Source organism: Danio aesculapii, chromosome 1 (assembly GCF_903798145.1).
Source record: "Danio aesculapii chromosome 1, fDanAes4.1, whole genome shotgun sequence".
In the NCBI taxonomy this organism is placed as follows: Eukaryota; Metazoa; Chordata; class Actinopteri; order Cypriniformes; family Danionidae; genus Danio; species Danio aesculapii.
In genome coordinates this window covers 13,447,989-13,475,859 of record NC_079435.1, presented here as the reverse complement: position 1 = coordinate 13,475,859, position 27,871 = coordinate 13,447,989, and the positions used below count along the sequence as shown (strand labels likewise).

The 27,871-nt window shown below is 34.4% G+C and overlaps 2 protein-coding genes and 1 non-coding gene across 3 annotated transcripts in view; all 3 read left to right on the top strand.

The window, feature by feature from the left end:
- fstl1a (follistatin-like 1a) overlaps positions 1-14,458 on the top strand; it is a 28,352-nt gene extending 13,894 nt beyond the window's left edge. The window contains exons 4-11 of the mRNA XM_056467474.1: positions 2,113-2,242; positions 2,577-2,609; positions 3,843-3,973; positions 4,095-4,216; positions 8,921-9,033; positions 11,639-11,749; positions 11,878-11,978; positions 13,953-14,458. Of these exons, the coding sequence (XP_056323449.1) occupies positions 2,113-2,242; positions 2,577-2,609; positions 3,843-3,973; positions 4,095-4,216; positions 8,921-9,033; positions 11,639-11,749; positions 11,878-11,978; positions 13,953-13,994 (783 nt within the window). The 3' untranslated portion in view covers positions 13,995-14,458. The remainder of the gene's footprint in view (positions 1-2,112; positions 2,243-2,576; positions 2,610-3,842; positions 3,974-4,094; positions 4,217-8,920; positions 9,034-11,638; positions 11,750-11,877; positions 11,979-13,952) is intronic.
- An 813-nt stretch (positions 14,459-15,271) lies between these two features.
- lrrc58a (leucine rich repeat containing 58a) lies at positions 15,272-23,289 on the top strand. The gene is made up of 4 exons (XM_056467375.1): positions 15,272-15,899; positions 18,784-18,912; positions 19,001-19,278; positions 21,460-23,289. Exons 1-4 carry the CDS (start codon positions 15,445-15,447, stop codon positions 21,651-21,653), a joined length of 1,056 nt encoding a protein of 351 aa, XP_056323350.1. The 5' UTR covers positions 15,272-15,444; the 3' UTR covers positions 21,654-23,289.
- Positions 23,290-27,268: 3,979 nt separating this feature from the next.
- On the top strand, positions 27,269-27,340 carry trnae-cuc (transfer RNA glutamic acid (anticodon CUC)). The gene has a single exon. It is a non-coding gene; the product is annotated as a tRNA-Glu (tRNA).
- Positions 27,341-27,871: the final 531 nt, after the last annotated feature.

Sequence of the window (27,871 nt, the reverse complement as noted above, 5' to 3'; positions counted from 1 at the left end):
AAACGGGGTTGCCAGTTCTTCAGAATTTGGCATACCTTTTAAACACAACCGATTCATCTGATACTACACTGTAAAATATTATATGATCAATTAGTCCTGACAGCATATGATTTTAGGTCATTGTAACTCATTAAACTAAGTTAATCATGTTTTAACCTAATTTTATACGTTATGCAAGCTGTTTTAGTCAGTTTAACATAAGTTCAGTGGACTGATAAGGTTAGCTTGATTCAGCTTAAAAATTTAAGGCAACCAGGATTTTTTTACAGTTCTTATTTTTTTGACACAAGTACTCATGCCAGTGCCAAAACAATAAATACTAGCGCACATGTTTTTTTTAGATAGTTGTACATAATAAAAACATACTATTGTTTATTTACTACCTATTTTAGTAGTGACTAATACCTATTGCATATTCCAACTGTGTGTATTTATTAATAATAGTTAGTTATTTTGTAGGTATTGTTCTAATACATTTTTTAGATATTCCATACTCAACCATTACATTAAAGATACTCAAGTACACTACTTCGTATTTAATACATACAGGTTAATTCATTACTTTTTCTTACCTAGATATTAGTACTTATTTATTATACTCTAGTTTTTATTTATTAGGTACTATTATCTTTATTAATTGTTTGTAGTAACAATTATTATTTCAGTAAAATTTTGACTCATTCTGTGATTTGTCAAAATGGCTACTGTAGAGTTCAATTAAAAAAATAATGTTAAGATTAATACACTGCGGTGGCTGACAGAGCTTAACGCGCTGCAATTCAAGAAAGCACATGCAATTACAAAAAACGCCAGCAAATAAAGAAATGATCTTCATCAATTTGACAGCACATGTGTTGCAAATTCTCACAACACAAACAACTTAAGAAACACGCAGCAATTGGTCACAACACAAACAACTGAAGAAGCACGCTGCAATTAGTCACGACACTTGCAAATATCCACGTAACACAATGGAAATGTTTCGAGGAGACCCAAAACCATGACAGACCCTGCTGAGATATGGATGTGTTATTATGTCTTGACTGTTGCTCAGAGAAGTGATTGGTGGTGTTTGTTTTTTGTTTATTTCAATGTCCTGATTACACGACATAACACATCCATATCTCAGCAGGGCTCCGTCATGGTTTTTGGTTGTTTGATAATCTTGGATAAAAATTCCACGGTTTTACGGAATCACAGTATTGTGATTACTGCTTTAAAATTAAATTAAAGAGGTATTGTGATTAATGCTCTAAAATAAAGATTAAAAAGTTATTTTTAAATGTCTGGGTAAAAAAATACTTTTCCCCATTGAACACTTTTTATTTTTATTTTAAGAAACATCTATAATATTTTGGAACAGTAAACATGTCAGATTAAATAGGTCAAATAAATCATTGATTTCTGCTCTCTTCATTAGTTTCTTATTTCTTTACAACAAATGAAAAATACATTAAAAAAACATTACATATACCTTGGGATCAGTATAGCAGAACATTTTAGCGCTATTAAAACCTTGACTTTTTCAAACTGCGGTAAACCTTGAAACCGGTTATCGTTCCATGCCTAGATGTGACTATTGCAGATACACACATTGCAATATTGGTGCTCAAATGATAAATTGTGCAGCCCTAGTATGTTATGATTAATCTGTGGTTTGTAAAAATAAGTACTAGTACCATAACCATGGACTTGGCAACCCTGTTTCCACAATGACGGTAGTTACCTGCATTCACTCTTCTGTTCTCTGAAATACTTTTATAAGACTGGGAGTTTTACATTACTAAACTAAGCCTTACATTTAACCATGAAGTTAAAAACAGACTATAGTATTAGTCTCAGTTGCTTTTACACCAACAACATATAGCATATTAAAAAAGTTGTCTCGAATTTATTATCATATATTAGTTATTAATGTTATTGTGTGATTTATTTATTTATTTATTTATTTATTTTTTTGCATTGTATTATTCTTTACTTGCTACTTTATCAGACAAGGGATCCATTCGAGCCATGACCTATCAATATGTAACCACTGATATTATAAACTCCATAGATATCAGGCACATGCACAGTTATATTAATGTGCATGCATTTGTGTGTTTTGATTAGCAATGTAAACCCCATAATCGTCCAGTCTGTGGCAGTAATGGGAAAATGTACCGAAATCACTGTGAGCTGCATCGTGACGCTTGTCTCTCAGGAATCAAAATACAAATCGACCATGATGGACAATGTGAAGGTAAGTCTGTGTGTTTGTGTGTAAACTATGTGTGGTGTAATGTCTTATGGTTTATTAGAGGCCTATAATGGCTAGTCTAAATAATATCACACAGTTACAGACAGTAATATTGATGGAATGCTAAAATAAAAATTACAGACATTTGAATGACTAGTATAGATCATAGATGTTATGATTTGAAGTTGTTACAAAGAAATTCCACCTGAAAATGGAAATAATTACAGCCATTTCCTTTTAGAAATGTCAACAGATTCGATTGCATAAATATGCAATAGATTTCAAGAACTATGCACAAAGAAAAAACCCACTGACCTGGTTTTGTCTCCTCATTTAGAGAAGAAAATGGAAAAGATCATCAACAGCCCAAGTGAGTATAAATGCATCTGTTCGATCGAGTACATTAAAGTTAGCATGAAATCAAAATTTATGATGTTTATTGTTTAGCTCACATTGTTATTCTTAAGGTGAATAAATAATCAGTGCATAATAATGCACTGAAAAATAACGTTTGTTTTGGTAATCTTCAATCAAAATCTGACCGTTTGCTTCCGCATTTATAGTGGCGATTCTTCTGTTGACTTCAACTTCAGTGCTTTGATTGCAACTATATGTCAATATTCTTAACCACGCCCCTCTTACCATTAGTTTGCTATGAGGGAATGATGCACAAAAGAAAGCCCCACCCCCTACTCAATATTCCATTTCAGTTAAAGACATCAACATACTAAAATAAGTCTCAGCAACTTCCGGTTCATGAAGTTCCTAAACAATTTATTGAAAATGTGAATTTATGCTTTTAATAATTTAATTGCTTTTTTTCTTGGACATAATTAAATGTATTAAATACGACCTAAAATAGATGGTGATTGAAAACAGAATTAGATAAAATAAATGATTATTATTATTATTCATTCATTCATTTTCCTTCGGCTTAGTTCCTTTATTTATCAGGGGTCGCCACAGCGGAATGAATCGCCAACTTATCTAGCATATGTTTTATTGTGGTTGCCCTTCCAGCTGCAACCCAGCACTGGGAAACATCCATACACACTGACATTCACACACTCATACACTATGGCCAATTTACCTTATTTAATTCACCTATAGCGCATGTTTTTGGGCTTGTGGGGAAACCGGAGCACCGAGAAGAAATCCACATGAACATGAGGAGAACGTGTAAATTCCACACAGAAATGCCAAATGGCCCAGCCAGGGCTCGAACCAGTGACCTTCTTGCTGTGAGGTGACAGTGCTGACCATTGAGCCACTGTATCACCCTTATTATTATTATTATTATTATTATTATAAAAATAATCTATAAAGGGGCCTTCCCAAATGACGGGTGTGCTCCAATTGGCCAGTCATGTTGGAATTGGCCAAGCCTCTTAAAAATGTATTAAAATGTAACGTCCCTCAAAATAATGACCAGTAAACACAAATGGTTTATGATAATAAAGCTACTCATTAAATTTTAAACATTTTAAACTACTACAATAGTGTTGATGGCACCATAAATGCTGGAATAAATGCTGCAAAACAGGACATATTTTTTTTGTTAGTTTCCAGTTTGTAAAATGTGCTTATTTGTTTGATTATTTAGTTGTTTGCTATCTCGCCGATCGTAACGAGTTGAGGAGTCATGTGATTGAATGGTTACAGTCAGAAGTAGAACCTGATGGATGGTTTTCTAAAGGATCCAACTTCTCAGATGTCCTGCTCAAGTACTTCCAGGTTTGTAATTTTTTTGCTTTGTTTTTTGTCTTAACATATTAATCCACTGAACACAATGCATTATATATATAATATATAATTTGTTTATAGCTATTCTGTATTCTGTTCATTCTTTCAACAGAGCTATGATAACGGAGACGCTCAGCTGGATTCAGCAGAATTATTGAAGTTCATTCAGCATAATGAGACCGCAGTAAATATCACCTCTCCTTACGCAGAGGAGGAGAACAACCGCTTGCTCAGGTAAAACATATATCCATGTTCATAAAGGCTAGATTCACACCGCAATGCTTAGTGCTCAAACAAGATTCTTTTTCAGATCTGATTTATTTTATTTTGCAAAGTTCTTCTCACAAATGATGTAAAAGTAGCATGAATTCCCAAATTATCAATCACACTAGGTAACATTGCAAAACGTGAACTCTGTATTGGATTTACTATCACATATGAAAGTGGCACGAATCTGAATTGAAACGATCACATCATGTTGATTGTGCTGTTCACACTGTCACAATAAAAACAGATCTGAATCACATTCAATTCCTTCGGCTTAGTCCCTTTATTAATCAGAGGTCAGCACAGCGGAATGAGACACCAACTTATCCAGCATATGTTTTACACAGTGGATGCGCTTCCAGCTGTAACCCAGTACTGGGAAACACCCATACACTCTCACATTCACACACACACACACACACTGCAGACAATTTAGTTTGTTCAATTCACCTAAAGTGCATGTCTTTGGACTGTGGGGGAAACCTGAGCACCTGGAGGAAATCCACGCGAACATGCAAACTCCATACAGAAATGCCAACTGACTCAGAACCAGTGTCCTTCTTGCTGTGAGGCAACGATGCTAACCACTGAGCCACTGTGAAGCCCCCATCTGAATCACACATCAGAAATTTTTTTTTATTTGTGCCTGCAGTGTGAAGGTAGCCAGTCTCTCTCTCTCTCTCTCTCTCTCTCTCTCTCTCTCTCTCTCTCTCTCTCTCTCTCTCTCTCTCTCTCTCTCTCTCTCTCTTTGTCTCTCTCTCTTTCTCTCTCTCTCTCTCTCTCTCTCTCTTTTTTAAATGTAAAATTTAATGGTAATGTCAAAAGTTTGAGGTTGTTAACAGTTTTTAACAAACAAAAATATAGTAGAAACAGCTGCATAGTTTTCCTGCGAAGGACAAGGATGCAAGCTCTACTATTAAATAAATATTATTATTCATAATATATGTTATAATAAATTCTAATATATTTTATAACTTATTCAATTTCTTTTTCTCATACAAGTTATTGTCATAGCTAATTATAAAGACAATTTACTTGTAATGTCACTGATTATTTTCTTTAATTAATGCACTAGGGAGGTAAAAAAGATTTATCTGTGTGCCACCTTTTATTTTCATTCATTTTTTTGATGTAATAGTTTGTAAACTGTTTGCTTAAATCCCCTTTTTGCACTTGATGCTGTGGTTCTCTGCAAAAGTGAATTTAACTGAAGGGGTTTATTTATTTAATATTAATAATATTTATTTACTTATGTATTTTTTGGTATTTTGTAAGGTATTTTTCGCTTTTTTTTTGTTGGCTTTTTCTTTTTCTTTTAATTTTTGTTACTAATCACACATGTGATTGCGTTAAAATTAAAAACTACAATAAATATATTGATAACAATAATAATAATAAAAATAATATTAAAAAGAAACTGCATTCAAAGTATTCAGAGTAACCTTTTAAATACATTTATTCCTGTAATATTCTTTCTTTCTTTTCAGCTTTGTCCCTTCATTAATCAGGGGTCGCCACAGCGAAATGAACCACCAACTTATCTAGCATATGTTTTACACAACGAATGCCCTTTCAGCTGCAACCCATCATTAGGAAACACCCATACATTCTCATTCACACACATACACTACAGATAATTTTAGCTTACCCAATTTATCTGTACCACATATTTTTGGACTGTAGGGGAAACCGGAGCACCCGGAGGAAACCCACGCAAACACGGGGAGAACATGCAAACTCCACACAGAAATGTCAACTGACCCACCTGAGGCTCCAACCAGCAACCTTCTTGTTATTCTTGCCCAATAATAAAAATAATATTTAAAGAAAACATCATTATAGTAAAAAGGTTTTAAATTCAAAGTAATTTTAAAAATATTTTTATCATCTAAGTTATTAAGATATAAAGATGAATTTTCATTAAGCATTGTCACATGATTCTTTATAAATCACCTGATTGGTGCACAATAATAATTTGTTTATTATCAATGTTGAAAACAGTTGTATTGCAAAGAACAACTGTTACAACAGTATTTACTTGAAATAGAAACATGAATAAAAGTGCTAATTTCACATTTCAGACCACAAAATTCTGAACAGAAGTCTACATTAGTATAATACGTGCCACACTTTGCATTAATCTGATTAATTAAATAAACGGATAATAAAGTGATAACCAGAATGAGGAAGTAGCATTTGGTTTATCATCAAGTTGCACGTCTATAAACCATTTTAACGATACATATTTTTAAAAAGATGTCACTTTGACATACTCTATAATGTCCTCTTGCCCTCGCTGGTTCATCTCCATTTCAGCATGACACACAATCATTCGCTTTTATCATTTGACCTGCACAAATCAGATAGAGACAGTTTGAAGACAGTTTGTGGTTTGTGAGGTTTATTAACCTGATTGCTGTCTTTATCTTCATCTATCTGTGTCAATACTATTATCGGCACTTCTTTACAGCCGCTTCTGATAAACTTTCTTAAGATTTTGAAAACCTTCCAAAGCGGCTTATATCTCCGGGCTACAGTATAGTCTATAAAACCTAATGATTATGGCCTTGATGTCCTTTCAATATGCTTGCAGTTTACTCTGCACAAAGATTTTGGCGTCATATAGCTAATTGTATAACTTTGTGCATTCAGCATGTATATATCTTTAGCTAAAATTAATGTTCACAAAATCCATCATTAGGTAAATCTGAATCCAAAAGAATGACTGCTGTAATTATTCCAGTAAGCGATGGGGTGATATGGGTTCTTCAGAAGGTCAATGCTGATACTGATATCTATAGAAACTAAGGCAACCAATGACCAGTGCATATACTGTATGCTATACAGTTTGCAGATTGCACTGTACAAATGTAGAAATGCTTGTGTATTTGACTCACTATTACACAGCCCATTGAAATCCAATCACAGAAGAAGATATTGTGAAGAGAGCAGGAAACCGGTAACTATTGACTTCTATAGTACACTATAAAAAGCAATTAGTTGACTTATAAACTCGTTGCCCAATTATTAAGTAAACAAACGATGTGCATAATTATAATTCAATTCAATTTATCTTTATTTCTATAGCGCTTTTACAATGTAGATTGTGTCAAAGCAGCTTCACATAGAAGAATATAGTAAATTGAAACTTCTTCAGTCCAGTTTTCAGAGTTGAAGTTCAGTTTTGTTCAGTTAAGTGTGGTTTAATTTTCACTGCTGAAAGTCCAAACACTGAAGAGCAAATCCCTCGATGCGCAGCTTCACAAGTCCCGAACCAAGCAAGCCAGTGGTGACAGCGGCGAGGAACAAATTTCACCAATTGACGAAAGTGAAGGGAACAAAACCTTGAGAGAAACCAGGCTCAGTTGGGCATGACCATTTCTCCTATGGCCAAACTTCTTGTGCAGAGCTGCAGTCTAGGTGCCGGAAGCTGGAGAAAGCTGGACATCCATCGTGGAGAAGCTGCAGATGGGAGAGATCACCGGCTGGTGTACAGGCTGGCCCTATAGGATCAATGCGAAGACTCGTCTGTCACTGGGGTCTTACAGGAATCAGTCTCATGCTCTCCACTCCTCCAAGACCACCACAGCAGCTGCTCAGGATACGACCTGGTCCAGGATTATGGAAACCTTGGGAATAATAAAAACAGACTAACATAAGCGTAGACACCGTACAAATTATAATGTCTTTTGGGATAAAAATTAAGTCAATGGGCTTACTGACTTTTTAAAAGTAAAGTTGGGGCAATTTCAAATTAAGAGACTTTTACTGATCAAGAGACAAAGGGCCCTATCATACACCCGGCACAATAAGGCGCAAGATGTGTTTGGTGTAATTTGTTGCTATTTTCAGACCTATTTTATATGCATATTGCTGCTATTTTATTTGAATATTTATATACTTTTAATAAAAACAAGTTTAGATTTGTCCACCTGTCGGTTTTTGGAGATGTCTGCATCACTATATGGGACATAAAAATAGGACGTGTGTTTGGATATAACTCAGTTTTTTCAGCACACTTCATTATTATTATTCATGTATCTGTTTGCTGGAAATTAGAACTGAATTTGAAAATAGATTTGAAACAAATCTTTTCACTAAACAAATGAAATTAAATATGTAGGCTAATGGATGTCTTCGGTGGAGTGTGACCAACACTGTTTTTACCCACGAAAGTAAAGGAGTAAAGAGTAAAAGTAAAGTAAAGAGAAAGTCAAGAGGCTAAATGGAAGAGTCTTGTTCTTTATCCTATATATATGTCTGTTTATCTGTTTTCTCGCTAGTGAAGCGTTCCGTTTTTTTCACTTATAAAGTCCATTATGCAAATAGAAATTGCGCCATGGCGCATGACTCGTAAAGGCAATGAGAGAAAAGACTTTGATTTGTTTAATGCACGTTATGCTCTAAACACACCCATAACTCATTAACAGAATAAACACAACCCTGTTAAACCATGCGCCGGGGTGCATCTCTTTTTACAGTGTGTTTGTTTTTCCTACTATGAAAATCAATGGTTACTGGCAGTGGTGTAGTTGGGGCTATACACACATGTGGTTGTTCATGTGCATGAAAATAATTGCAATGTAATTGTATAGTGGTATTATAAACATTAATGCTGCTCTGGATGTTACAGTACCCGATTAAAATGAGTGGCGATCATGTGTTCTGCAGGAGTCTGTGTGTTGATGCGCTCATTGAGCTCTCTGATGAAAACGCAGACTGGAAACTGAGCTTTGACGAGTTTCTCAATTGTCTCAGGCCTGGATTCAACCCTCCAGAGAGAAGTAAGATTTTAAAATCACTTTTTATTGGCAAGATATTATCTTAATTGCTATTTTAATGATGGATAACGTTGAGTATCACTCAGTTTGCAAAAAAAATAAAAATCAAAACACAAAAAAGCATTGCGTTGAAGAATATTAGAACGCAGTTAGAAAATGACCCTGTAATTTGAGTTTTGAAAGCAAAAATTGTATAGTGAAGTAATTTCACACAGTCAAGACTGATTTTCTTGAATATAAGTGTATTCAGCATGTAAACGGAATCCCTAAAGTGATATTGATTTTATACAACAGTTCAAGCAGGTTCATGTTGAAAGAGTTTCGTTTTAGATGTAAAATTGTCTGTTTTTTATGTTTTGTCAATGAAAGTAGTTCTAGAGCAGATCATTTGTGGGTCTCAATGAAACAATACAATGTTTTGTTGCTGAATAAATTTGTTTTTTGTTTTGCAAATTTTAAGTAGAGTTATTATTTAAGGTTATGTGTTAGAGTAAAACATATTTTTTAGTTTTTTTTTCTGTAAACCACTGATGATTTCTTCCCAATTTAATATATATATATATATATATATATATATATATATATATATATATATATATATATATATATATATATATATATATTTTTTTTTTTTTTTTTTTGTATAAAATAACAAACCAAAAGTGACACTTTAGAAGATGTTTATATTCATTTTTAAAAACACAGTATCAAAATTCAGCTTCAAAATCTAATTGCATTGTCATGTTGATCAAAATGTATTATTTTGGTCTCTGTCTGAATAGTCTCAAACCCCACAACATTTAATTGTTTGCTCATGGTCATAATATTTTGTCATAATGCATTTTTCTATACTTTCCTTTAGACTCTTTTTCTAAATCTGTATAGAATTGGTAAATTTCTCCCAGGTGAATCTGGACTTTTTCTAATGAAGGCGCATCTCAAAGGAGATTCCCATGTTCACATTTTTACTTTTGTTTTGTTTTTTCTTTGTGCTACACTGTGCTGTCTTTTGCTTTCTGTATCACAATGACAAGATCTCCCAACAAATACGCAAATAGCAAAAGAAATAATAAAAATGTGCCATATTTTACATCAGAAAAGACCTCCAGAGTACACTGTTATATTGACAACATGACTAAGTAAATTGACTGTCTTATCCGTACACAATGACACAAATTCTAACAACACTGACACATTCATTGACACAGAAATTTACTTTTGAGAGAAGAACTAAGGATTTTAAGCAAGAGACTGTCTTTTGCAGGTAACCCATGGTGTTTTGCTATTTGTATGCATTGTTTTGAGAAATGCACTTACTGTTTTGCAAATTTAAATTCTAATCTGAGAAATGTAAAAAAGCGACTGAGAAAAACTGTAACATTTTACATCAAACCCAAACCTATTGAGGTTTATCAAGTGGCCACCTAATTTAATGGTCTCTTAATGTTTTTCCTAGCATAGATAGATGGATGGATGGATGGATGGATGGATGGATGGATGGATAGATTAGTTTTTAGCATGCTGATATAATCTCAGATACTTTGCTATATTGTTACAGTTATGATTTATTGTTACAGTTATGATTTTGTTCGAGTAAAACATTTCTTTATTCTGCAAACCACCGATGACATTTCTAATTTAAATAAAAATTGTGATTGTTTAGAGCATTTTTTGCATAAAATTACAAAATAAGTTTTCTGAGATTCATTTTTAAGCAACACAATATCAAAATTTTTACTTTGAAGAGTTAAGAAAAAAAGTGCTTTGATTACAAAATTTGTATTTAAATTTGGAAAATTTAATCTGTCTAATAAGTCTATACAAGTCTAACAAATTTTACATCAAACCCATTCCTACAGTAGGCAACATTTGAAGTTGATCCTCACCTTTTATCAAAGTTGTCCTAAAACTATTGAACAACACCCGTTCTTGTCCTAGGAAAATTCTCAGAAACATTTTTGATTTACTTTGAATGTTGACTACAGAGATTTATCAAATGGTCTTTAATTTTTTTCCCTAGCATAATTATATATAATGAGATACCCTTTTCTATCAATATGGAGAATTGCTCAGGTGTGAGTTTTTCACAGACTTCAATTTGTATTTTCTATTGGATTCAAGTCAGGTGATTGGCTTGGCCATTCTACAGCTTGATTTTCTTTTTCTGAAAGCATGTGAGGGTTTCTTTGGCTGTATTTTGGATCATTGTCTTGCTGAAATGTCCAATGTTTCATCTTCATCCTGCTAATGTAGATGTTGGACTGTCGCCACTAATATTAATTTACAATGAGGAAGGGCAGAGTGTTGCTGAAGAACTACTGAAAGATTTCAGCTGTTGTCTGGGCTTTCACTGCCTTTCTACACCTTCCTTTCTTCATGTGTTCAATACTTTTTCCCTATGTCATTTAATTTTTTTTAATGCATAACTTCATTTGTTAACTAATTGGATTTGTTTTCTTTGCATGTATGGTTTTCTTTGGTTTTACCAACATCTGGTGAAAATTTCAAGTCAACGGCACCTTTAGAAATTTTCTGAGAAAAATGGTGACGTGTTCAATACTTATTTTCCCTGTTGTATATCTTGTAAGATAAATGTGTATGTTTTTAGAGTGTGCCTTAGAAGACGAGACGTACGAGGATGGTGCCGAGACTCAGATGGAATGTAACCGCTGTGTTTGTGCCTGCGGCAACTGGGTCTGTACTGCTGTGATTTGTGACGGTGAGCCCCAAATCTAACATTTTTTTCTGCAGATTGAGGCTAAGGCTGGGATTTGGACATAAAAGCTGGATAAGATGAGTTTTTTCTATGGAATGTGCTCTGAATAGCTGGGTTCTTCATCTCGACAGGTTCAAAGAAGTTACAAGCATTCGAAGAAATGGAGGGAAATGATCAAGAAATGACAGAAGAGGAATGGGTTAAAAGAGTGGCTGAACTCAATAAACATCAGGTTGGTGTAAACTGTCTTCATAATTTACTTTGTAGGGCCAGATTTTGAAATTTGAATATTTGGAGTGTGATTTATAGACGTGGTGTAGACACAAAATGGGGGTAGAAATCTGCATACACTGTACAAAATATCTGTTAATTGACAGTTTCTGTATTTTGTGATTCACAAGTGTTTTCCCTTTATTGATGGTTGTGAATTGTATTATGGGATGTTGATCTCTGCTCTGTCGACTTTTGATGTCGGAAATTCAACTCTACAGTTTAACAGAGTTATTTTTATTGACATTTTAGTAGTTTGAAATAATATAATTTATACAAAATAATATATAGAGGAGGGTGACACGGTGGAAGAATGAATATATAGAGGAATAAGTGACATGAAATGTGCTGGCAGTTTATTACAAGATTTGTGTATCATAATATACAACACCAGACAATATATCACTTTAAACTTTTAAAAATGTTCATAAACGTCACATTTTAAAACTTTAAGCCTTTTTACCTTCAAAAAGGTTAAAGGTTGTTGGAAGAAAGATCAAGATCCCATAATGTAACTCAAAAACATAAATAAATGAGGGGAAATAAAAAATAAAATTATGGAAAACTGCTAATTTACTGATATTTTAAAAATAATAATAATAATAAGAAGAAGAAGAATTCCTTACATTTAAGTAGCACTTTTTGTAGACACATTACACAATGGGGGAATCTCCTCATCCACCATTAGTGTGCAGCATTCACCTGGATGACGAGACAGCAGCCATATTGTGCCAGACCGCACACCACACACCAGCTGATTGGTGGAGAGGAGACAGAGTGATGACCTCCTAACCATGGGCATGGTTAGGAGGCCATGATGGACAGAGGCCAGTGGACAAATTTGGCCAGGATGCCGGGGTTAAACCCCTACTCTTTTTCGAAGGACATCCTGGGATTTGTAACGACCACAGAGAGTCAGGACCTTTGTTTAACGTCTTTAACAGCGCTCACTGAGCAGTATAGAGTCCCCTTCACTATACTGGGGTATTAGGGACCACACAGACTGCAGATTGAGTGCACCACTTCCGGCAGCAACCTAACTTTCCAATGTGGTCAGCTCTGCTTAGCTCCAGTAGGGTGACCATGTGAGAGTTGCAGAGGGTATTGGGCAAATTTGGCCAGGATGCCGGGGTTAAACCCCTAAAGTTATGATCTATCAAAAAAAAATATATAAACTTAACAGGAGAATGTACGCAGCTGTAAGTAAACACTAAGTTTACATATTTAACTTAAATATTGACTTAATTGAACTATTTAAAATAATCATATGCATCATAATCATTAATAAATATATTAAAAATCACTCTGGTGTACTGTACGTTTACTTTTAGGAAGATTTTTACGTAAAGTTTTACAAATGAAACCCATAGTCTCTCTATGCTCCTCCTTTCTGAGAGTCTACTTGGCTCTGATTGATTTGTAGTGATTGATCGTCCAATCGCAGCATGTGTCTGAAAAGCAAACGCATATTATTATATCTGAATTTCAGCTCTGCTTCGCTTGTAGGATGAACATTGACGGCTACATTGGTTTTACAGAATCAAATAGAACTTGGATCCTCATCCCTGCTCAGAAAAAAAGTGTTTTTTAAAAAAATGTCTTTTATGTTGATGTTGATTGTGAGCAGCCAATAAAGACCACAGGCTGACTTTATTCAAATTCATTACAAACAAATAATACTACAAATATAGATTTGAGCAGGAAATGACTTATTCTAAGGATTTTAGAATTGATTTTTTTTCTTGTCCAAGACAATAACTTTGCAGATTTTATACATTCACAAAACTATATTACACTACATGAACAGAGTTTTAAGGGCACTACTGAGTGATTAAGTGTGATTGAATATGGATTATAATGTGAAAATTTCCCCACTCTGTTTTGTTTGTCTGGGTCATCAAACGTATGACTTGAATTCTTTTTTTTGTTCCCTCAGGAAACTGTGGAGAAGATGAAAATGGGTGCTAAAAAAGTCTGAGGAGAAATCAAGAGACTTCCGGTGTCATTTTTACTCCAGCTGTGTTTGAATGGGATAAGATAGGGATTTCTTTGTAGTTTATTAAATTCATTACTGAGGTTTTCAAATGGGTAATAATATTTGTTACAGTTTCATTTGTTCGGGGTAAATATAAGTCTGTATGAATGGTACCTCTAGTGTAAATGTCTGCAAATCTGGTTGAAATACCATAATTTTGTACATTCAGGGTAATTTTAACCTTTCCATTAAAAGAAATTGTGCTATTGTTTCACTTTACAGTTAGTAGAAAGTCTAAAATTATATTTGTATTAAAAAAAAAAGGATTTTTTTAAAGTAAAATGTTAATATTTTTAGCAAAACTAAGCCTTCTGTCTAAATATTTAATGTATTTTGGTTTGGGTTTTTGACAATTCAGAGTAAATTCCAACTATTTGTGCTTAATGCACTACTTAAGGCAGACACATTTTTTCGAAAAAGTTTTATAAAATAAAACAAACACCAAAATAAAAATGTGTGTGTGTGTGTGTCTCTTTGCTTCATTTTACAGCTGGTGAGGCAGGGAGGCTTGTTGAAACTAGCTAACCAGGTTAGGGCTGGTTTGAGCAGGGTTTTATACCGTATTAAGCAAAGAAATACTACAACTATTCATAAATCATCTCTAACCTGCCTTAGAATTGCTTATGAATTTACTTAATAAAACTAATCAATAAAAAAGGCAATCAATAAAACTATAAAGCAATAAAAAAGCATATAGTCAAATGAACATGTCTGATGGCCTGTATATATTGTCATTATGTAATCAAAGTCATTATTGCTTAGGTTCAGCAATATTGCATTTAAAATTACATTAGATTCTTTCAAAAAGGAAAAAACCCATTTTAAAATTGCTCTAGGGTACTTTTTTTTTGCGTGGTGTCAAATAAAAAGACATTTTATGCTTTAAAGTTACAGAAACTGTATTTATAATAGAACATGATACATTCTCATGCCAAAAAAAAAAAAAAAATAGTACTCATAAATGCCTCACCATTCATAGTAGATTTATACTTTGTGCATTTAATAACATTAATCTTTCATAAAACAAGACCTGTTGAATATAAACAGTTTTTTTTAACTAAATGTGTAGTGTTGCATAAGACAGTTATGAGACGAGGCAAAATTGCATAATGTTTGGCCCCTGGATGACCAACCATAGAGTCCAGGAGGCGTGACACACATACACACGCGCACTCTAGTACAAATAAAACCACACAAATCCCAAGTCAGGCGTGCGCACTTCAGACAGCTGCAGTAAAGGGCATCTTCTAACGTTATAATGTAATATATGTGTATAGATTACACAACAAGAACTTGTAGATAACTTTCTTTTACATTGTCGCACCATTAGAAAGTGTGCTGACTATCTTTATTTAATCACATAGTATTATTTTTCCTTTACTAAACAGTCCATATGGCTCGTTTCCCAAGTATAGATGACAAATGTGCTGTTTTACATTTATCCCGTCTGCATCTTGACGACTTGAACTTGGATCATCTGGCGGACAGCAAAAGAAAACAGATACAGCAGCTGCACCTCACTTACAATCGCCTGACGCTTCTCCCGACTTCCGTTTGCTTTCTGTCCAACCTGGAGTATCTGGATATCAGCAATAACGCGCTCACGGTCATACCAGATGACATTATGCGACTGAAGAACTTAAAGACGTTTGTTGCAAAGAATAATCTTTTGAACGAGTGCTCGTTTCCAAAGGACTTTGACTGCATTCGTGTGGAGACTCTGAATCTGAGTGGAAACAGGTTTGAGGATATTCCCGCGCAATTTCTTAAAATGACTACACTACAGTCCCTGTCCCTTGGAGGAAATAGGCTGAAGAATATTCCTGAAGAAATACAGAATCTGACCAGGTATGCGTTTGTTTATAGAGTGTAAAATAAGTAGCTTAGCAGGCCAGATTACCTGCATGGTATTCCAATACAATTGGTGGGAAACGACTTGTAATCCACAGCTGTTCTGAAGGGATAGTTCACCCAAAAATGATGATTTACTTCACTGTTTACTCACCCTCAAGTGGTTGCAAATGTTTATTAGTTTCTTTATTTTGTAGAAAACAAGAAGTTATTTTGCTAAAAGCTGATAACCATTAGCATTTGTTGAAGGAAAAACATATGGAGGTCAATGGGTACCAGTTTCCAGCCCAGCAAACAATTTTGTTTAATAGACATCAAATAGACATCTAAACAGAGACAGCTTGGCTAAAATAAGGCTGAACTTGGGCTGTCAGTGATAATCTAATAGACTTCTAAGAACAGCCTAAAACTAGATTAGTCATCAAATAGACAGACTTTACGTGTGTAGTCATTCATTTCTGTTTATTTAATGACTAGTCTAGATTTGACCTATTCTAGACGCCTTTTAAATTTTCACTGACAGCCCAAATTTAGCCTTGTTTTAGCCAAGACGACTATGTTTAGAGGTCTAATAGACATCTTTTAAAAAACAAACAAACAAACAATCAAAAATGCTTGCTGGGAGCTTACTTCAAAATATATTGGGCCAAAGTGAGTTTTATATTTGGATTTTCTCCTTAATAATGCAATTTCAGACAAGTATTCTTTATAAATAGTGATATCACATTAGCAGCCAATAACTATCGAAGTACTGCATTGTTCACAGGCAATTAAATTGTGATAATATTGTTTTGAAGTTATATTCGCATGCGATTTCAGACCAAATATTCAAAGTAGCTTTGATAAACAAAAGGAAGTGTGTCACAAGTTGTCACTGAATAAATGTGTGAATATAAAACCAACTTTACCTTAATTCAAAATGTCATCTTTCGTGTTCATCACAAGGAAGAACCTCAAACAGGTTTGGAACAAGTGAACGGTGAAGTAAATGATGACAAAACATTTAGTTTTGGGTGAACAATCCCTTTAAACCACAAAATACTACTAATACCAACAATAATATGATTAATAAAATACAGAACTAACAACAACAAGAGCAATTAATATGCTATATAGCAAAGGATTATATTATAGAACTTTAGCAGTAACCCCAGCAAACAATTTTTTTTAAATAGATGTCTAATAGACATCTAAACGTAGACAGCTTGGCTAAAACAAGGCTAAACTTGGGCTGTGAGTGAAAATCTAAGAATAGCGCAAAACTAGACTAGTCGTCAAATAGACAGATTAAACAGACTTTATATGTGTAGTCATTAATTTCTGTTTATTTGATGACTCGTCTAGTTTTGACCTATTCTTAGACATCTATTAGATTTTCACTGACAGCCCAAATTTAGCCTTGTTTTAGTCAAGACTACTTGGCTTTAGTCATCTAGTAGGCATCTTTTAAAAACAAAAAATGCATTATGACAACCCATACAGTATTTTATTGTAATCAGAAAGGGGGAAATGCTGCATAATTTTTCCCTAAATTGATATTTCAATAGATTTTTTTAATCCTATGAGTTTGGTATAGAACATCTGATATTTCTAACTTAACTCTTTTCTAACTCCTGATATTATGCATTATGGAATGGAGTTATAATTGTAGCTTATATCGAGGATCCACTGTGTATATAAAAAGTTATTCAAATTGAGACCGTCCCATTCCTATTATTGGTTGGTGGGTGTTTTTGGGTAAAAGGCTAACCAGTAGAATGGGAAAAAATGGTTAAATACTCTTAGACAAACAATTGGACTTTACATAACACACTGTTTACTTTACGTTAATGATCTCTGGTTTCATTCAAACCTAGAAAGCTAAAATTAGATTTTCCTGATTCATCGTTGCATTGCTTTTTCCCCTCTACTTTGCATTTAGGTGAACTTTGAACTTCCCCAGTTGGTGTTTTTTCCTTTGTAATTGTGTTTTTGTATGATCATCTGATTTAGCTTTTCCCAAACGAATTCTTACACAATCTACATCGCCTAAATATTTTAATAAAGTTGCAAATATGCAAACGCTAACCTGTTCAAATCAGTATTTTGGCCATTTTAAGTAGGTATATCTGCTAAAGGTTGCTTTTGCCAACTGTTTTGTAAGAGTATATGCTAAATAATAAATTTTTTAAAAGTGATTTCATCAAGGAAACATTTTAGGTTCCCGAAGGACCTCCCACGACTCCCACAAGTGAACAGATTTTATTGTGAACACTATAAAAATATAAAAAACTTCTTTTAATCTATAAAGAATTGTTTGTACAATGGAAAACATTCAGGGACTTTATGTAAAAATGTTTGTATATTAATTGCCAATGTGCCAACATCTCACATCAAACTTTTAAATAACGAGCTTGCTGTTCAGTCTAGTACATCACATGTGCTGCAGTTCACTTAACCACTGACTGGTGTCGCTATTAACAAAAGTTTGCAAATTCTAAATATAGTTATTTTTAAGTCGCCATGAAATCAAAATGTACTCTTCTTATTTTTACATACATATAGACGTTCTTGTTATAAACGATGTATCTGTGCTCATAAACTTTAATCAAATTCCACAACTTTGCCTCCCCCTCGAAATGACTTTCTTCACTTTCTGGTCACATAGAATTCCTTTAGGGCGGAGCTATTACTGGGTGTCTTGTTTCTGCTCTGAATTTGTCCATTCGTCAATCTTCCTTTGTTGCAACAACCATCTTTCAGCAATCCAATTAACTCCCAAAGAATGAAGTCATGCACCGCCCTACATTTCTTTTCTCATTTCAGGACCATTTTAAAAAAAAAGTCAGGACTTAGATTTTCATTTCAAGGCTCTTGATATTCTGTCCTCTGTCATGTGCAGTCTAGAGATGCTGTATTTGGGAGGGAACCTCATCTCCTCTATCCCACCTGAGGTGGCTAACCTCACCTGTCTGAGATACCTGGTCCTGTGTGACAATCGCATCCAAAGCGTACCACCCCAGCTCAACAAGTAAGATCTCCTCTTCACCCTGTATGTTCTAAATTCAAAGCAGCGAGGTGTTTTTTTTTTAAATTGACATCTCATTTCTTTCTTGCAGACTACACTCCCTGCTCTCTCTCAGTCTCCACAATAACCTGCTGACCTTTCTCCCTCGTGAGATCCTCAGCCTCATTCATTTGCAGGAGCTCAGTCTGCGTGGAAACCCTCTGGTGGTGCGCTTCATCAAGGACATGACCTATGACCCTCCGTCTCTGATGGAGCTCGCAGGGCGCACAATCAAGTCTCAGAACCTTCCGTTCCGCTCGTGTGATCTGCCGGCCAATCTGATCTATTATTTAAACCTGGCTAGTGAATGTCCCAATCCAAAATGTGCAGGTAGGTGTCCATGTCCTTTACAAAAGTTTTAACTCAATTCAAACTGCAAGAATTACATAATATATAATATATTATAAACCACTATAACAAGCATTAATAGACATTAGTAAGGTTAAATGTTTGTCAGACAAAATTATGGCACTATCCGGATAAGCTTTATTAAATTAATTTGCTAAGAGACCACCAGACATGTAAAGCAACCAATAAAAGTTTATTTAGTGCCTGAATTTATTTAGTTTCTGAGGGATTTAAGCTGAAATGTGCACATACTGAAATTACTGTTAAAATGTGTGTATTTCCAGTTAACAGGGAACGTTCATAGAACATTCAATAACTTTGTAAAAATGTTAGCATGCATCATTATTAAAATAATGTTCCTTAAACATTCTTTTAATGTTCCAGAGAGAAAAATGTTCTTAGGACAAAGTTCTTGGAACATCTTTAGGACGTTAGTTGTTATTGATGAATGTTCTAATAATGTTGATGGGAAAATGTTCTTAGAATCATGTTCTTAGACATTTTTAATATTCAAGGAACGTTACAAAAAATAAGATTATATAAAACATTTTATAGTTTAATGAGACCGTTAGAAGAACGTTTTTAGAACCTGAGGTTGTTAGCAGGGTTATTTTAGCTGTAAAGCTGTAATTTTATAGTAGTTTTAAATTTAACTGTTCTTGGAACATCTTTAGGTTGTTATTGATGAATGTTTTGAAAATGTTGATAGAAAAACGTTCTTAGAACATTAATATAATGTGATTGGAATGTTCTAATAAAGTTGTAAATATAATATTTCGTGACTGAAATGTTATTAAAACATTTTGAATAATGCCAAAACTGGACATTTTAAACATTCAAGGAGCGTTACAAAAAATAACATAATATAGCTTAATGAGAACATTAGGGGAACTATTTTAGAACCTAAAGATGTAAGCAGGGTTAGTTTAGCTGTATAGCTGTCATTTTTAAAGTAGTTTTGGTGTGTTTTGCATTAAAATGTTCTTGGAAAAATCTTAAGCACATAGATTTTTATTGATGAATGTTCTGAAAATGTTGATAGAAAAACGTTCTTAGAACATTAATATAACGTGATTGGAATGTTCTAATAAAGTTTTAAACATATAACGATACAATATAACATGACCAGAGAGCATAGAATCACCAAGAGGCGACATTCAAGTGCAATTTCGGAAACAAAATTCCAATAGAGCAACATCATATTATTAGTCTGTAAAATAAACTATTAAAAGTGCTGATGATTGTGATCGAGTGTTGTATTGTCGTCTTTCAGGTTGTATCTCAGCTTTAATGCACCTTTTAAATAAATAAATTAAAAACAAAGCAGCTGCTTGCCATCGTGACAGCAATAAGATCCAATGGACAGTCGACCGCTTTCACTCCAAAATGGTGGAACCTGGGGCTGTTGCTGGGGACTGCTGTTGCAATGGAACATTCTATTGAGTGTTGCCTCCTGGTCATTCTAAGCTCTTTGACGTGACTGAAATATTATTAAAACATTTTGAATAATGCTATTATAACCAAATAAATAGTGTTAATACACCGACTGGACATGCAACATACACATTCGAAGAACATTCAAACAATAACATAATATAACTTAATGAGAATGTTTGGGGAACGTTTTTAGAACCTTAAGTTGTTAGGAGGGTTATTTTAGATGTAAAGATGTTATTTTATAGTAGTTTATAGTAAACTTTCTCATGAGAACAGAAAATACCTGACCAAATTTGCTTGAATGTGAAATTCTACAAATTTTCGATGTTTGTGAAAGGGGCTCTGAAAGTGATATTTTCATTCTAAAATAACTTTAACATGCATATTGATAGTTATAGGGCCATACTGCTGAGTTCCACTCAGTATTTAATGTGTACACTGTAAAAAATTCTTGCTGCCTTAAATATTTTAGTTAAATCAAAACAACTTTTTTCATCATTTCAACATCTCAATCTCATTCAAACTGACTATACACTTTTAAAAATTAGTTGAAACCTGATTAACTTATTAAAATAAGTTAAAGCAACATAAAAATATTTGTAGCCTTGACTTTTTGTCATTAATGTTTTTATAGTTTATCAAAAATATCAGTATTGTGTCTTAAATTCTCTCGACTGATGTTGTTACTCCTCTGATCAATTTTCAATTCCTGTTCATGCCCTCCAGGTGTTTACTTCGACTCGTGTGTGAGACACATCAAGTTTGTGGATTTCTGCGGGAAGTACCGCCTACCGCTCATGCATTACCTGTGCTCCCCGCAGTGTTCCTCTCCCTGCAGCTCAAACCCACAGAGCGACGCCGAATCAGAAGAGGAGAACAGCGTCCCTGCAGACAGGCTTCAAAGGGTCCTGCTGGGATAGGACCAAAATCCAACAGCTACAGTAACCCGGCATGGGATTTTCCATTTAATGGCTAATTTCATGTTTTGATAGTCTTACACTACTAAAAAACACTTTGAGCTGAATGCGTTGGGTTTTAGAACTGTTTTAGTGACTCCGCAAAACAGTTTTTTAATTTAACATAAATATATGTGGGTTTAAACTAAAAATCCTAGTTTGCGATAACATGATATGTGTATGATATGTGTTCTACTCTTATGTCGTTCCAAACTGATATATAGTGGGGTAAAGATATTCAACACGCCACGTTTTTTTCTGGGAAAAATATTCTAAAGGAGCTGTTGACATTGAATTGAACCCGATTTTGGTAAAAACCCAAACAATACAAACATAAAAATAAAATGAAACAAAAAACTTTGAAAAAATTGTTACGTGTAATAGCAATGGAATCACACAAGGAGAAAGTGCTGAACTAGTGAAATGTATTAAACACTTTATATAAAAGGCTTTTTTGGTGACGGCAGCTTAAAGACGTCTCTCATATGGAGAATGAAGTCACATGAATTGCTCGGGTGTCAGTTTTTCACAGACTTCAACAGAGTGTAAAAATCTTGATGGTTCTGGGGATCTCGTCTATCAAATCTGATCTTTAATTTGTATTTTCTATTGGATTCAAGTCAGATGATTGGCTGGGCCATTCTACAGCTTGATTTTCTTTCTATGAAAGCATTTGAGAGTTTCCTTGGCTGTGTTTTGGATCATTGTCTTGCTGAAATGTCCACCCTGGTTTCATCTTTATCATCATGCTAATGTAGATGTTAGACTGAAGCAGCTAATATTAAATTACACTGACGAAGGGCAGAGGGTTGCTGAAGAACTACTAATAGATTTCAGCTGCTGTCTGGGCTTTCACCGCCTTTCTACCCCTTCCTTTATTCATGCGTTCTATACTTTTTCCCTGCTTCATTTCATTTTTTTTTACACATAACTTAATTTGTAAACTAATGTTTTCTTTGCATATATTGATTTCTGAATGTTACCAACATCTGGTGAAAATTTTTCTGAGAGAGTTTTCTGAGAAAAATGGTGACGTGTTGAATACTTATTTCCCCCACTATATATACACATACTGTTGGATGACTTTGCATACTATGTATTGTCACATGGACTACTTTTGTTGTTCTTTTGTCATGTTTTTGTGATGCACCTACTTTGTGTTTCACAGAAAAAAATCAGCAAGCTTGTTTGCTAGGGAAAATGCTGAAAATCTTGACTTTCCATCTTGAAAATGTTGCTCATACAGCATTTAAAAATGTTTGCATATTACCGAAAACAGTGTTTTAAATAGGTATCTTAAAAAAAACTGGACTTCTCTACAAAATAGCAGTAAAAAAAATTTCTAATCATTTAACCATGAACCCTTATGCACTGTTGGCGATGTTTTCATCCTGATTTTGTGTCTTAATTTGGCCAAAACTTTTTCTGTGTTATAGCAAATGGAATGATTTTTGGTGACAAATCTTATTTCGACACACATTTTAAGAAAATGCTTTGAAATAGTTAAAGAACTCAACAATACACTCTGGGCAAATTGACTACCCTTTTGTTTTTTTTAGGGATGAAAACCTCCACTAAATTAAACTGCTGTAAAATGCATAAGATAATTTTTTTATTTTTTTGCATAAAGTGTTAATCAACCTAAGTCCTGATCAAAACTACGAATTGCTTAGAAAATTACAGGATTTTAACTCTTTAAATGCCAAATTTATAAATTATGCCAATGATTTGGTGAAAAAAAACAAACTTAAAATGACGTTTTCAATATAAAAAGTAATTGTGGACTGGATTTTTTTAGATTTCATCTAAGTCCTGTACATGTGAAACAATATTGCCTTTGATACGTTGTTTTTAATTAATTAAAAAAAATTCTGCCTAATTTACTGTTGGTGGCTACTTTTGCCCCATTGACTTCCATTGTAACCAATATTGTTTAATTACAAAACCATGGCACCATATAATCATGCATTTTTGACGGTTGGTGGTTTTGCCAGTTGGGAAGAGGTAAAATTAGTAGTTTTACTGTTGATTGTAAAATATGCATCTCAGCTCTCAGAACTACATGGAGTAAACAAAAACAAAGACTGTATTTATGCACCATCAAATGTGGTGATAATGGAAGCCAATGGGGCAAACCAGCCACCAACATTAAATTGGGGAGGAAAAAATTAAAATCTAACAATGCATCAAAGCCAATGTTGTTACTAATCATTCACATGTCCAATACTGTGAAAAAAAGGGGGAAAAATCCAGTCCACGATTACTTTTTTAATTGAAAATACGTCATTTTGTGTGGGTTTTTATTTTCACCAAATCAGTGACTTTATTTGTAAACCTGTCAAATAAAGAGTTAAAATTCTAGATTTTAAAAAACATTTAGTAGTTTTGATCAGGACTGAAGTTGATTAACAAATTTCTGCAAAAAAAATATATTTATAAAATAATTATCTGATGCATTTTTACTGCAGTTTAATTCAGTGGATGTTTTCATCCCTAACATAACAAAGGTAGACAATTTGAACAGTGCAGGAGGGTTAAAACCACAACATTTTAATGTTTCCATTGCGTTTTGGGACACATTCTGTTACAATTTAGTGGTTATAAACATGCCATCAGGAGAAGGCAATGAATTACCAGAAAGACCCACAGGGACTAACAGTTTTCATGTAAAACCAACACAACTTCCGTTATAACCGTTATTCATTGAGTGTTTCTACTGTTTTTCAGCAGGGTACTGGCAAATAGATCCTGCTTTGTACTTCTAGAAAATGTGATCAATACGTGAAGAGTTACTCTTTGACCTCTTCTTTATATTGACTGTTAATCTGCCCTAACTCTTCTGTCCAAAGGTCAGGTCATAGACTATGATGGCTGCTTCACACTGTTCAAGAATTCACGTAAAGCTATCATCCATGGCACAGCCTTGAAAACAGTTACAAGCTGAAGGAAGCTTCTTTTGCGTTTGTCTTCTTGTCAGAAGTTTGGCTACAGGTTTCAGATCAGTATTACGCAGCAGTGGTTTACAGCCTCTAAAAGAGCTCCTAATGGTCCTAAGAACAATAAAACAGAGATACTACAATCTTCTTATCTGATATGTGTGTGTTTCTCATCAGCGCTGGTTGTTATTTGAGTCAGTCTAACCATTAGATCATATGGGATGATCATTTTAACAGTATTGCACAATTGGCTGAGAGTTCTGGGTCAGTGAGTTCGCATCAATATCTGATGGCTGCATTTATGGCCAATTTCTATGCACTCTTCTCGCTGCAAATGCAGCTATCACTCTTATTGCGAATATCAGTCTTCTATCATCGTTTACGATCTTACGGTGACGCGACACAGATTGCGACACCTCTCTGTCTCTCGAATACTGGGACAGATTTACAAAGCAATCTCAAAGGTAGGATGACTCAGCAATTCTCTCAGCTCCACAGGTCTGACGCTGGACATCATTACTGATTTAGACAACAGAAATGAGGACTGTGAGCTTCTAAAACCCTCTCCTCTAAAAACAAAACAAAACAAAAAACGCTTCTGCTTGGTTAAACGCTGCACAACATGAAAAAGACCAGGCCATAGCTTCAGAGCTTGCTGCACAACTTCTTGTCCAGGCACTTTTTTTAAACTTAGGTGTGACTATTGCAACACACTTCTGGCTGGACCTCCATTGTGTTCAAACATCTACAGATGACTCAAAACTACAGCACAACAGGTCTTCACTGAACCCAGAAAGTCATAGGATCTGATGTGCAACCTTCTTCCTCCACATGTTTTTGCATGTTACGTTGCTTTTAGAATCTTGGTAGTCTTATGATGCAACCACAGAGAGTGAAAAAAATATCACTTTCTAGATTCTATTCATTCACTATTCCTTGCTTGACAAATAATCTTCCAACTTGTTGGCGTTTCCTGTTCTAGCTTTTTCGAACAATGTCTGAAACTTTGTATTGCTAGCACTTCTTGTGAACCCTGATTATTTGCCTTGTTATGATGGATCACTTTGAATAAAAGCATCTGCTTGATGGTTTATTAACCAGAAATAACATTATAGGTCTACTATATGGGACTATTGTATAGGGGGAACCAACAGGTTTAACCCAAAAATGACCAGTCTGTCATATGAAGAAGAGCTGGAGTTAGGGATTCAACTAGTTTATTGAAGACAGTTTCATCAGCAAAAGCCAGCTTCAACACTCTCGTAGAGTTCGTAGGCCGCTCTGCTTACAATCTCAAAACAACAACAATTATACTCTCACATAACATCATTAACTGTGTCATACATATAGGTGTTTAAACCTGATTGGTTAAAACACAGATAGACTTAGAAAATTTCCATATGTGTGTGTGTATAATTTCAACAACTCCCAATGATTACTTAGCCATCACAAACAGCCGTCAGACAGCCACTTGGGTATTCAAAGCTGTAATACAGATTCACCAACTAATAGAACACACACAAGGTGCAATCTGTTTTTAATCCAAGGCTGGTTAGTGTGCTCTCAGCCTGTCTTATCAAAACTGGTTCAAAACAGGCAGCTTACATACAAAGGAATTTAAATGAAGTAACACATAACATGACAAATAAATCAGGAAACAGTTGTTTCCAATTCTTCAAGAGTCCTGGTCCATTTAAGAGATCTCCATGATCTCTGACCTGGCTTGGAAGATCCTGAGGAGATAAATCATTTGGCATACAACAAAAAAAAAAGCAAAAAAAGCAATGACCCGCATATTATTTCAGTTTTACTCTGAAGAGGGATGACACTGAGGTCATCATATAATCTGGCCCTTAAACATTTAAGTTTATTAATAATCCTAAAGACATGAGAAATGATCCGTTATTCAATCTGGAGAGGACATCCATCTGAAAACCCACGCCTTTTATTGCCTCACCATAGTAAAGAATGGCACATCACTACAAGTCAACCAAAAAAAAAAGTGAAACTACAATAAGGTAAAATGTACTGTATTGGCAGCAAGTCCTAGATAGCACTTAACCCTTGTGTGGTGTGTTGGATGCAGGGGTGGACTGGCCATAGGGAGCAGCGGGACATTTCCCGGTGGCCTGGCGGTCAATCTGGCCTGCCACTGTGAGTCTGGCCTGCCCCCCGCTCTTCACTTTGTAGATTGCATCAGATGTGGCCTGACTACCTGTAACTTTGGCCTGGTGGAAAATGCTTTCTCAGTCTACCCCTAGTAGGATGTTTTCATCCTCTGGTATGGTTTCTGGTGTTAATTTGGCCACATTTTCTCTGTGTTTCAGCAAATGGAATACTTTTTGGTGACAAACCTTATTTTAACTCATTTTTGGGGTGGGGAATTGCTTTAAAATTTTTCAAAAACTCGAAAATACAGTCTGGGCAAATTGACTACCCTTTCATTATGCTGGTGGCTTTTTTGCCTCAATGACTTCTATTATAAGGACGTTTTTTGATTGCAAAGCCATGACACCATATAATCATGCATTTGTGATTTTTGGTGGTTTTCCCTATTGGGAAGAGGTAAAATTGGCTATTTTAATCTGTTGATTAACAGTTGCAGTGCAAGAAAAGCTTAGTTTCCACGATAGTATACAACGCTCCCTGGTGGTCTAGTGGTTAGGATTCGGCGCTCTCACCGCCGCGGCCCGGGTTCGATTCCCGGTCAGGGAACATGTTTTTTTTTTGTATTCTATAAAAAATTCAGTTTAACGTACTGCGTCGTAAGATGTACTTAATTCTCACCGTGTGTGAGTTTTCTGTCATGAAAGTTTGATTTCATCTATCTATAAAGAATAATAATTTGATTACTAGTTGCATGGCGCCCTCGCCTGGACATCATATACAATTAGCCTCAGCTTTCCAAGACAGTTACAGTACACTTTTTTTTTTATTAATATAATCATAGTTTGACACTAATTATAGTTTAATGGGAGAATTCCTTAATATTTTGAGGAAGATAAATCCTTGTACTTCTATAAAAAGCATTTATATGAGCAATGCACTCACACTGTTGGCTGCATTTCGTACCCTTATATTTACTAATAAAGAAAATGTTATGGTTGTGTTTGCAGTCTATGTGTATAAACTTGTAAGCTTGTGATTTTTAAGTAAATTTATTGTATATATATATATATATATATATATATATATATATATATATATATATATATATATATATATATATATATATATATATATATA